General features: G+C 39.9%; 1 protein-coding gene across 19 annotated transcripts in view; it reads left to right on the top strand.

The window, feature by feature from the left end:
- TANC2 (tetratricopeptide repeat, ankyrin repeat and coiled-coil containing 2) overlaps positions 1–12,788 on the top strand; it is a 438,885-nt gene that overhangs the window by 327,846 nt on the left and 98,251 nt on the right. For all 19 annotated transcript variants that reach the window (XR_007911352.2, XM_051825098.2, XM_051825097.2 and 16 more), the window contains one exon: positions 4,217–4,350. Coding sequence is in view for 18 of the 19 variants with exons in the window: in XM_051825098.2 (XP_051681058.1) it covers positions 4,217–4,350 (134 nt within the window). In the remaining variant the exon portion in view is untranslated. The remainder of the gene's footprint in view (positions 1–4,216; positions 4,351–12,788) is intronic.

Here is a 12,788-nt window from a genome sequence, read left to right as displayed (position 1 = left end):
CTTCTGTTAGAAGAAAATAGAAAAGGAAACTATTGCTCTGCTAGCCCAAATCAGTAACCGAGGCCACCACAGACTTTCAGGCAGTGATCAGCAGACATGGTTTGTTTGAGATCATGGTAGTGGCCGGGCCTAACACAGTGATAGAAGCCTAACAGAAACTCAGTGGTTATCACCCAGATGTCTTGGCTTCCTATTGAAATTAGTTACCAGTCCTACATCATGAAGTGAGCAAATTGCCTCTGGTAAACTTAACAGATGTCTAACATGTGGAAGGAAAACTGATGTCTAAGAAGAAAACCATTTGAGTCAAAATACCCTCTTTACCCAGGGTATGGTAAGAATTGATAAGGAAGAATTTTTATTTTAAGAGGAATATCAGAGCCGGCGCTGTGGCTCAGCGGGTTAATGCCCTAGCCTGAAGCACTGGCATCCCATATGGGCGCCAGTTCTAGTCCCGGCTGCTCCTCTTCTGATCCAGCTCTCTGCTAATGGCCTGGGAAAGCAGTAAAAGATGACCGAAGTCCTTGGGCCCCTGCATCCATGTGGGAGACCCAGAAGAAGCTCCTGGCTCCTGGCTTTGGATCAGAGCAGCTCTGGCCATTGCGGCCATCTGAGGAGTGAATCAGCAGATGGAAGACCTCTCTCTCTTTCTCTACCTTTCTCTGTAACTCTTTCAAATAAATAAAATAAATCTTTAAAATAAAAAAGAGGACTATCTTGCTTAGTTTCTAAATCAAGTTCTTATGAGTCAGATTGACATAATATTGTGGGAGTTAATAGCCCAGAATTTTTGCCCCATCACTCAGATTATCTCTGCAGTACTTGGTGACTTTTGAGAGTTTAGTTTAATCCTTTCAATCTCAATTTTCTCATCTGTGAAATGAAGAATTAATTAATCTTTAAGAATTGCTTCTGTGCTAATGTTTTGATTCTCAGAATATGTCTTCATGATTGAAAAGAAATTTCTACACTTATTCCAGTGTTTTCCTTTGAGTGCTTAAAAACTGTCATGCGAAATACTTACTTAAGTACTCTAAGAAGTAACTGAGTGTGTGTAAAGAAAACCAGACAGCTAATAGTCTCTCTGGCTCCTCCATTTATCACTGTTGCAGATAAGAGTGATAAAATCATTCATGACAGAAGATAAATTGCAAGGGTAAGATGAGCTGCTTTCTCAGAAAGCAAGGGGATTTAGGGTCCCACAAAGGCCTGGAGAAGCAAGAGTTAATAGAAAACAGCCCAAGCACTCTCTAAAGCAGAGACCGTTTTTTCAAGCAGTTCATTAAATTATTCTCTTACATGTACTGCCTTTTATCTCCTGAGAATCTCCAGAGGCACTAGAACACTCCCCATTGGTGAGGTGAGCATCCATTGCTGAAACGCGAGATTTGACCTGATAACTTTCAAAAATTGAAAATGAGTCAAGGGAGATAAAGTATGAAATGGTTTTAAAACTTCTTGGAAACTTTGCATTTTCTTTTTTTTTGGAAGGGGAGAGAAGCAGAGAAAGAGATCTCCCACCTGCTGATTTACTCCCAAAATGCCTGCAGTGGCCCGCAACTGAGGCCAAAGCCAAAATCTGGGTACTTAATTCAGTTCTCCCACATGGGTGGCAGGGACCCTACTGTTTGAGCCATCACCTGCTGCCTCCCAGTGGAAGCTAGAATCGGGAGCAGGGATGGGACTCAAACCCAGGCACCCTGTCAGGCAATGGGCATCCCCAGAAGTGTGCATTATCTTCTAATTTTATTTTTCCATGAACTTTTTGGAGCCCCCCGTATGTGTTTATTTACCTTTCAGAATTACACAAAACTAGTATTGTCTTATATAATTTTAATTACATTCTACTTCCACCATCTCAGCAGAACCAGTCAGTAGTCCTTAAAGAAAAGTAAAGAATAAATGGCTGATAGACTGAAAGCTATTTTCTGGTATAAATCTAAATTGTTCCAATGTGAGCTGGCACTGAAAATGTTACTGGCCACAGCAGAATTTTTTTCATTAATGAATAAATATGATACCTGTATATAGAAGGATGAGTTAATTTTTTACAAAATTTAACTTATATTAAGCTTGGATAGTTTGTTTTTGTTTCTGTTTTTGTTTTTAGTTGTGCCGGCTTTTCTAATCCTTCCTTGGCCAGTGATACCAATGATTAGTTGCTATAATCAGGAAAATTGCTGGTGCTCCTGTCTTCTCTCTGCATCACCTGCCCCTGCCTCCCCCACAGTGAGCACTGCTGCCGCAGAAGACGGGAGCAGTCTGGCCTGCGGTCGTGCATTGCCTGCTCTCCTTCCCCCACAGACACGCAACCCCCCACCGGCCCCTCCTTGTCCTTTTCCTGGGAATGTGCAGAGAAGCTGTCAGACAGTCACTAGCCTGTCATCCTGCTTTCCACCCACTCTCCCAAACCTGACTCCCCATCATTCACCACCACCACCGTCACCCACCCACCAGCACACATCCAGAGAACAAAAACGTTTTGTGAAGATGGGCCAGTTGCATAATTCAGACAATATTACATTAACTACAGATATACTCAGTACAGTAGTTGGAGAAGCTCTGTCAAATACAAGACCATATTTTCTTACCTCTAAAAGTCCCAGTGTAGTTATTTAGATTTGACATTTGCCAACAGCTGCCAAACCCCCAAGCAAACCCCACTCTCCCTGTACTACTACTTTCAGAAGTCTGTTTTGCCATTTTTCTGTGCATAATATTTACTGCCTACCTATTAATTTTTATTTCTGTTGTTCTGTAAATTCCAAACAGAAAGCAAGACACACAGACAAAAAGGAAAGGGATTGCTAAAGAGATAGAGAGCATTTGGACAATAATTACCCACAAAATCAAATACCAAATAAAAGGGAACGGAATTGAGGGGATAGTGTGAACAAGAGAAATAATACAGCAACAGACAGTCATAGAACTTTACCTCAACTCAAAGTATAAACATTTCTTCAGGCTTTTTCTCTACCCTCTACTCTACCCACTCCTCTGCAATCCTTCAGAATCCTATTGGGTGACCAGGGATCTGTTCCACCACTGGATAGAAGTCCAAATTAACTCATGTTGATAAGAAGTTAAATGAGGACTACCTTCTCCATTCCTTCTTTTTATAAATAGCTATTGACTATTAAATAACAACTTCAGATATTTATTGTGATACCCATTTTAAGGTATCATCTTATTCATAAATGAAGTCTCTAGTTTCTAATGATAAATAATAATAAATATTAAAATGTTAGAAACCATTTTTAAAAATTTAATAGCTTATTAAGCTATAATTAATATACCATATAATTTACCCACTTTACAGTGTTCAATTCAGCATTTTCAATATACCCACAGGATTGTACAGTATTCATCATACTTTGATTTTAGAGGGTCTCATCCTCCTTTTAAAAAAAAAAAAAGATTTCTTTATTTGAGAGGTAGAATTACAGAGAGAGGGAGAGTCAGAGAGAGGTCTTCCATCCTCTGGGTCACTCCCCAGATGGCCAAAATGGCCAGTGCTGGGCCGATCTGAAGCCAGGAGCGAGGAGTTTCTTCCAGTTCTCCCACATAGATGCAGGGGCCCAAGCACTTGAGCCATCTTCCACTGCTTTTCCAGGCCATTAGCAAGGAGCTGGATCAGAACTGGAGCATCTGGGACTCAAAATGCTACCCTTATGGGATGCTGGCATCACAGGCAGAGGCTTAACCTACCACACCACAGTGCCAGTCCTCTGATCTCATCCTCCTTAAAAAAAAAAAAAGCCTATTAGTAGTAAATCATCATTCTCCCCCTCTTACCTAGAGAATCACTAATTTACTTTCTGTCTCTATGTATTCACCTATCCTGGGAATCACGTGAACAGAATCATACAACATATAATTTTTTAAATTAGTATAATATTTTTAAGAATCATCTATAGTAACATTTATCTATATCATTTCTTTTTATTGTCAAGTGAGTAGTAGTCCACTATATGGATATACTACATTTTATCCAGCTTTCAATGGATGTACATTTGAGTTATTTCCACTTTGAGGCTATTATGAGTCATGCTTCTATAAATATTTGTGTACAAGTTTTTGTATGGACCTGTGTTTTTATTTCTCTTGGATATACACCTAGGAGTGGAATTACTAGATCATAACAATTGGAATTAAATCTTCCTTTAGTTCAGAGTTTTATGATTATCTGATGCAAACATCTCATCTTTTTATTCAGATGTGGATGCCAACAGAGAGCTACCACTCACACAGCCACCTTCAGCCCACTCATCTATCACCAGTGGAAGCTGCCCAGGGACTCCAGAAATGCGCAGGCGACAGGAGGAGGCTATGCGAAGACTAGCCTCACAGGTACAATAGGAGTCCCTAGCTGGGGACACACTAGTTCTGTTTTCACATCAAGAAGGCAAAGGTAGGGAGACCCTTGACAAAGTGAACAAAAATATACAAAGGTAAAATATGTAAAGGTATATATCATGAAAACATGGAGAAAAGAATGTGGTATTTTGTTTGCTATTCCTATAATATTTTATGATTTAATCAGAACCTTAGAGTTGTAAAGGACCTTAGAAATAAAATCCTAAAGTGAATAGATAAGGAAGTTGAGAGTCAAGTATATGGTTGGTACTTAAAAATCACAGTATATGAAATCAGTGGTTTTTCATTTTAATTTTTAGGTCAAAACTCTTCCTGTTAAATTATATTGCCCACAATATTTTTATGCATTTGGGTTCAGATTTTCTGAGTTTTTTCCAAAGTATAAGGTATGCATATAAAAAATTAAATAATGCTCAAAACCAGCAGTTCACTTCCTCTTATTCTCTTCCCAAAGAAACAACTTTCAACTCTTAGGACAGTTTCTCAATGTTTACCTCTAATTTTGACCTCTGTATGTATAAATAATATTCATGTATTACTATAACCTTTTCATCCATTTACACAATATCTCTTGTTTCTTAATATGAATTATGAGAATTACAGCTCTACAGCTCTTTCACCTCGTTACTATCCCAAAACAGTTACATTATGATTTTTTTGTTAAATCCATGTTACATTATTTTTACTATTAATACTATGGAAATAGATTCCAATCTGGGAACAAGAATAATATTTCCTTCTTGAACAATGTTTTTTGGGGGGGGATGGACATAATGTCACAGGGAGTTAAGCCACCACTTAGGAAGCCCAAAGCCCACATCCCATATTGCAGTGCCAATTCAAGTCTCAGCACTTCTGTTTCTGATCCAGCTTCCTGCCAGTGAATCCTGGGAGAGAGTAGATGATGGTTCAACTGTTTGGGTCCCTGCCACACACGTGGGAGACCCAGGAGCTCAAGGTTTCTGGCTTTTCTCAAATGAATAAAATAAATTAAAAAAATTTTAAAAACCATAAGTTTCTTGAGACTTAATACTTCTAAAAGCATCTTTATTCTATGCACATTCTTTATTTATTTTTTTATTTTTATTTTTTGACAGGCAGATTTGACAGAGAGAGAGAGAGAGAGAGGTCTTCCTTTTTCCGTTGGTTTACCCCCCACCCCCCAAGTGGCCTCTAAGGCTGGTGTGTTGCAGCCAGCACGCTGCGCCGACCCAAAGCCAGGAGCCAGGTGCTTTTCCTGGTCTCCCATGCGGGTGCAGGGCCCAAGCACCTGGGCCATCCTCCACTGCACTCCCTGGCCACAGCAGAGAGCTAGACTGGAAGAGGAGCAACTGCAACAGAATCCGGCGCCCCAACCAGGACTAGAACCCGGGGTGCCGGTGTCGCATGAGGAGGATTAGCCAGCCTAGTGAGCCGTGGCGCCAGCCTCTATGCACATTCTTTACTGTTTGGTTGATATAGTGTATCATTCTAGGTTAAAAATTATTATCCCTTTAAATTTTTAAGGCATTGCTCTGTTTTCTTGAGCTTCCAATATTGCTATCAAATAATCTCTTAGCATTTATATTTTTAATCCTTTATGTGTCCCTTTTATTCTCTTTTTATTTTTTTAAAGATTTATTTATTCAAAAGTCAGAGTTACACAGAGAGAGGAGAGTCAGAGAGAGAGAGAGAGTGAGTGAGAGGTCTTCCATCCGATGGTTCACTCCTCAATTGGCCACAACTGCCAGAGCTGCGCCAATCTGGAGCCAGGAGCCAGGAGCTTCTTCTGAGTCTGCCATGCAGGTGCAGGGGCCCAAGGACTTGGGCCATTTTCTACTGCTTTCACAGGCCGTAGCAGGGAGCTGGATCAGAAGAGAAACAGCCAGGTCTCAAACTGGCGCCCATATGGGATGCCGGCACCTCAGGCCAGGGCGTTAACCCGCTGAGCCACAGCGCCAGCCCTTCTCTTTTTATTTTTTAAAAAATTATTTTATTTATTTGAAAGGCAGAGTTACAGAGAGAGGGAGAGATAGAGAGATACAGGTCTTCCATCCGCTGGTTCACTCCCCAAATGGCCAAAGTGCATGAGACTGGGAAGCCAGGAGCCAGGAGCTTCTTCCAGGTCTGCCACATGAGTATAGAGGCCCAAGTACGTGGTCCATCTTCCGCTGCTTTCCCAGGCACATTAGTATGGAGCTGGATTGGAAGCAGCCAGGACACAAACCAGCGCCCATCTGGGATGCCAGCATTGCAGGCAGCAGCTTAACCCCTTACACCACACCAGCAGCCCTCCCTTTTTCCCGTCTCCAGAAGCTTTCAGGTGCTTCTTTTTATCAAATTGTTCTAGGATATTTTTTCATTTATTCTGTTGGCTCTTAGCTAGCTCTGCAGATACTGTTTTAATTCTGGAAAATTTTTTATATTATTTGTTGTTAATTTCCTCACCACCATAACCTCTGTTCTCTCCATCTATAACTCCTATTAATCAAAAGTTATATTTCCTATACTGCTAGTCCAGTTTGTTTTTCTCTCCTATTTTCTATACTTTTGATTTTTTGTGTTTTTTTGATCCACCTTTGAGAGACTTCCTCAACATTATCTTCTAATCCTGTCATAAAATTTTTATTTCTATTATCACAGTTTTAAGTTACAGTAGCTCTTTCTCTTTCTCCAGTTATTCCTTTCTTTTTGTAATTTCCTGTCATCATTTTATAGGTGCAATGTGTTTTCCTTTCCTTAATGATTAGGCCGTGAAAAACTGAGCAGAAGCTTATGTGTGTGGAGAGTTTGACAACAGAGCATAAGGTTATCCAACCTTTATTGAAAATACCCAAAAGGCTGCGTCCTTAAGTTTTTTCCTGTTCTATTTATATTCTCTAACAAAGAGTCCTCCAGTATCTTGTCTAGGAATGTATTTTGGCTGTCTGCGTTCTAGACCTGGGCAAGAGAGGAGGGCTAGGGTTTCGTGATTCAGTCTGCAGACTTCGGAGCCCAGTGTTTGGTGCAGTAATTAGACACTGTCTGTGATGCCCACTTCCCCCATCAGAGGACCCAGTCTCAACTTGCAGCTCTGCTTTCGATTCCAGCTTCCTATTGATGCATATCCTGGGAAGCAGCAGGGAGGACTGAAGTGCTTGGGTCCCTGCCGCCCACAAGAGATCTGATTGAATTCCAGGTTCCTGGCCCACTCCCAGCTAGCTGTTATAGGCATTTGGGGAGTGAAGATCTCTGTTTTTCTCTGTGTCTCTGATTTTCAAACTTTTTTTTTTTTTTTTAAAAAAAGCAGTATGCAGTCTTTACTTAAGTTCCTTGTTTCAGCCCTGCACCTGATCCTGATCCCCACCCTACTCTCTAGGTGATGTTCCTGTATCTATATTCTCTCTTGCTAGTTTCTCTAGTAAATATAATTCTCCATCCTGTGAGCATAGGAGAAGGTGGTCACCTGCTTGGGCAGAGTGGCTGGCAGTGTGGGAATCCAACTTCTCCTTCTACAGATTTCACATAAACTGTGTTTCTACCTCCCTTCCTCACCCTCATCTTCCGCAGTACCTAATGCTTCGAATTCTTAAGCTTTTCTGAAGTTTTACAGGTGGCTTATATATCACAAAGTTCTAATTTCTTCATAGAAATACAATCTAGCCCAAAGCCAGAAGCAGTTTATTTCCTCCAGCTACATTACTAATTAAGCCCACTCATTTGTACACACTCATCTGTAGATAGGTTTTTGAAGACAGTCTGAGATCTCCTTCCTATCCTTACTAACTCACTAGCTTCTAGCATCATAGATACATAGTTACTAACTCAGTAGCTTCTAGCATCATAGATACATAGTTACTAACTTAGAGCATATGGTTAAGCGGCTCCTAGTCCAGAACTGAAGATACATCAGTGAACAGAACAAACAGGCCCCTGCTGCTGTGTAGCCCGCAGTGGTGCTGTGCTCTTGTGGTGCTAGGACAATAAACAAACAAATGTGTAGTGTGTCAACTGGGGCTAAGATCACAAAGAATTAAGTCTCCCCCACATTGTAATATCTTAGTCTCCCTCTCATCAAGAGATGTCCCAAGATATTTATGGTCAATATTTGAAAAATGTTAAAGAATGTAAGTAGGGAATAATGACTGTTTACACTTAGTTGAGGAGTAATCACATCCTTTTATCTTTTAAAGATTTACTTATTTATTTGAAAGGCAGATTTAGAGAGAGAAATAAATCTTTCATCCATTTATTCATTCCTTTGATCCAACTAAAGCCTGGAGCTTGGAACTCCATCTGGGTCTCCCATGTACTTGGGCCATCTTCCTCTGCTTTCTCCACGTATAAGGGCCATCTTCAACTGCTTTCCCAGGTATCTTAGCAGGGAGTTGTATGGGATGTGGAGCAGCTGGGACTCGAACTGGCATTGCAAGCAGCAGCTTAACCTGCTGTGCCATAATGCCAGCCCCTGATCACATCTTGAGTTTCATAATTGTGTCTTCCTTAAGCAAAATATAAATCTTGGCATGGTGTGTTTTTAAGCTTGTACTAAATATTGTATAAGAAGTAGCCCTTTACATTAAAATTCCATATATTCCCAGTAATTGTGCCACATGTTACAGTTCAGCTATGTGCTGAGGAAGTGTAAAACAGAGCCCAGCAACCTTCTTTCTCATCTAAAAAAATTAAAGCAGTAAGCAGAAATTATCTTTTTAAGTGAGATTTTTAAATCAGTTACTATTTAGGTGAGATATGCTAATAAATAAGAATTTTAAACATCCTTGAAAAATCTTCACTCTGACAAAGTTCTGAGTGTCAGCTCTTGTATATTAGTAATTACTACTGGTCTTTCATAATTCTTGCTACTTCCTGTGCTTCTACTTAACTGAGACACTGAAGAATTTTTGCCACAGCTTTAGAACACTTTTATTTATTTATCAAAGAAACATTTTCCACTTGAAGTAGCAAGTTTTTGCTAGATGAGCAACTCTCAGGAGTATCTCCAGTTAACAATTCATATTTCTTCTGAACTGTAGTCAAGGCAGAGAAACCCCAGAGGTCTCATTCTGGGCCTTTCCTGGATATGTAAATATAACTATAATAACAACTTTTCCAGGTTTCAGATTTGTTGCTACTAGGTGGTTATAAATGCAGAATTCACAGGACAAAAAGTTGGCTTCCAGTTACTGAGAGCCTAATGTGTCTTGAGGCCCAGTGCTATTTACATTATAAAAGAGTACTTCAGAAATTCATGAAAAATGAATTAAAAGATAAGTTTATTTTGGTGGAAAGAAAATTTGAAATCCATACATCTAAGAGGTCTCATGAAAGTTCATGAAAGATGCGTATCATGTACAAATTATGCATGGATTTCCAAAATTTTAATTTCCATTTGTCCATGAATTTTTATTTAAAGTACTCTCATATTTGTGTCCTCATTTCCTCATTCTTACTTTTTTTAAGTTTTTATTTATTTGAGAGGTAGAGTTACAGACAGAGAGAGGGAGAGACAGAGTCTTCCATCCACTGGTTCACTCCTCAAATGGCTGCAACAACCAGAGCTGGGCCAGTCTGATTCCTCAGGGTCTCCTGTGCGGGTGCCAGGACCCAAGTGCTTGGGTCATCTTCTCCTGAGAGCTGGATCAGAAGAGAAACAGCCAGGACATGAACTGTTGCCCATATGGGATGCCAGCACTGCAGGCAGAAGCTTAGCTTCTACGCCACAGTGTCAACCCCCTCATTCTTACTTCAGTCCTGTGAGATGGCAATTCTTATCCCCATTTGACAGATAAAGAAACTGCACCTTAATTTTTCCAAGGTCATTCTGTTAATAAATGCTAGGATTTAGCTAGAAGCTAGGATTCAGAACTAGTTATTAATACCATGAACGTAAATATTATTATTGTCTCTATTCTCAAGTAAGAAAACAGGCTCTGAGATGAACGCGGACTGCAATGTGACTGAGTTAAGAGTGAAGTGAGACAGGCAGCTGCAGAGCTGTGCTCTTCACCCCCACTCTGCTACTGTCGAGTGTGGCAGGAAGGATTTTTGTTTAGTGTTCTTTTGGAAAAATCTATCAATCACTGCATATGGCTTCAAAAAAGGACCTAAAATTCTTGAAAAAAAGGTTTTATGCCTCTTGACTCTCATGTCACATTAGGCAAGTTGTCATTGGCTTTGTCCTTTGATTAGGAAACTAATCCACCTGAAATAAGCTACTTAAAGAAACCAGGTAATTTTAAGAAGTGTCAGAGACACAAAAAACAAAATTTTTTTTTCCTATGGAAATCTGCATAAGAAAAAAAATCAAATGTCATCCTTGCCAAGGGATTAGTTCTGTACTATATCCATGGGATGTCAACTAATCATGTCTCCTGAAATTGCTGCTGCTGCAATTGAAGCTATCAATCAAAGGAAGTACTCATTTCAGCAATTCTGTGATAGTGAGCATGTTGCGCATAATATGGAGCTATAAACCAGGTACACACACACACACACACAGAGGGTAAAAAATAACAATGAAATATAATATTTCATTTGTATTGCAGTGGCTGTTTTTTGAAAGATTTATATTTAGGAGAAGTACTATCCAAATCAAACAACAAATGCCCTATTGTTATTTTATGAAATCCATCTATGGATTTACTCCTCTAAAAATTAATACTGAGTTTTATAGTCAGACCCAAATTTCATTTATATTCAGGGTAGTGATAGGGAAAACAACCTTGTCAGTTTCAGTGTTTATCTGCCCCTACCATTAGAACAGATCAGTGTTGAAATGTTCACCCTTCAGTTCCCAGAAAAAAGCCTGGCACATAAAATATTTATTAAATAAATTGGGAATTCTAGTCTTTTCTCTATACTGAAGCCTGAGTAATCTTTCTAAAACATATATTTGTTTTTGCTACTTAAAACCAGTAAATGGTCTCCTTGTTGTTCCTGAAGGATATTCGTATTCACTTCTTAAACATCACATGAATTCTAATGAAAGAACCTTTAATTTGCTGGATATTGGGGGCCAGACACTTCTTTGTGCGCAGAGTTGGGCAGAGGGGCAATGTGTGTTGGCCTCTCTGTTATAGGATGTTTGCTATCGTTGCCCTCTACCCAATGCCAGTGGCATTCCCTCAGCCTCCAGTTAGGACCATCAAAAATGTCTCCAGACATTTCCAAATGTTGCCTGGGGAGCAAAACCATCCCTAGTTGAAACCTCGCCACTCCCCACTCATTTACACTTAAAATTGATTTCACTTTCTTGAAAGTGCATAGCTGTGTCTTGCCTTAGAGCTTTGGTAAATGTGTTTTTCCTCTGGCTATAACACTACCATACTCCCATCTGCTCCTCCTTCATATCTCAGCTAGATATAGCTTCTTATAAGAAGTCTTATCTGGCTCTTCTAAGTTAGCTTAAGATGCCTCAATTGTGTGTTGTCCCAATATCCTGTATTTCTTCTCTCTCAGTATTTATCACACTACTATTATTAACTTATTTAATTGCCCATCTTTCCCGCTAAACTCTGAAGAACAAACAGGGGTCATATCTATATTGCTCATTATTGTCTGTCCAGGACCTAGCACAATGCCTGGCATTTTGGTGGAAATTCAATTCATGTTTGTGAATAAATTATATTCTTGACAGGTAGAGTTAGACAGTGAGAGAGAGAGAGAGAGAGAGGTCTTCCTTCCGTTGGTTCACCCCCCAAATGGCCGCTACCGCTGGTGCACTGCACTGATCCGAAGCCAGGTGCTTCCTCCTGGTCTCCCATGTGGGTGCAGGGCCCAAGCACTTGGGCCATCCTGCACTGCACTCCCAGGCTACAGCAGAGAGCTGGATTGGAAGAGGAGCAACCAGGACTAGTATCCGGCGCCCCAACTGGGACTAGAACCCGGGATGCTGGTGCCGCAGGCGGAGGATTAGCCTAGTGAGCCACGGCACCACCCTGTGAATAAATTCTGATGTCAATATTTTTCATAAAGAAATCTTGGGGCATTCACCTGGGTGCTTATTGATAGTAATGTTTCCCAACTAACTTACTAGGTCAAACCAGAGTCAGATTTGTGTATTCCAGAATGAATCTTGGTAGAGTGTGTGGAATTCTACCAGCCCTCTGAGAAAGTGCTTCATAAACTGTGGATTAAATGCACTTAGACTATTTATGTTGTATCAGATGTACTTCTTTGGGAATCTAGGTGAGCTAAGTAAATTAGTCACTTTTCTTTAAAATTTATGTTTGGTTTTGGCCCTAATCTCTATTGGCTCAAATAATCAGCCATCTGTAATTGAATAATAACAGTACATGAGATATAACTATTTAGACCTAGAAATACGACAAAGCTAAACATTATCCTTAGTTCTATAGTAGCTAATTAAAGAATAGGACTCTGACTACCAGATATTAAAGCATATTATACAGGCTTTATAATCAAAACGATGTGGTACTGGTACATTTTTT

The sequence above is a fragment of the Oryctolagus cuniculus genome, chromosome 17 (assembly GCF_964237555.1).
Source record: "Oryctolagus cuniculus chromosome 17, mOryCun1.1, whole genome shotgun sequence".
In the NCBI taxonomy this organism is placed as follows: Eukaryota; Metazoa; Chordata; class Mammalia; order Lagomorpha; family Leporidae; genus Oryctolagus; species Oryctolagus cuniculus.
Note: the sequence above shows the minus strand (reverse complement) of the source record. Positions and strands in the feature narration are given on the sequence as shown.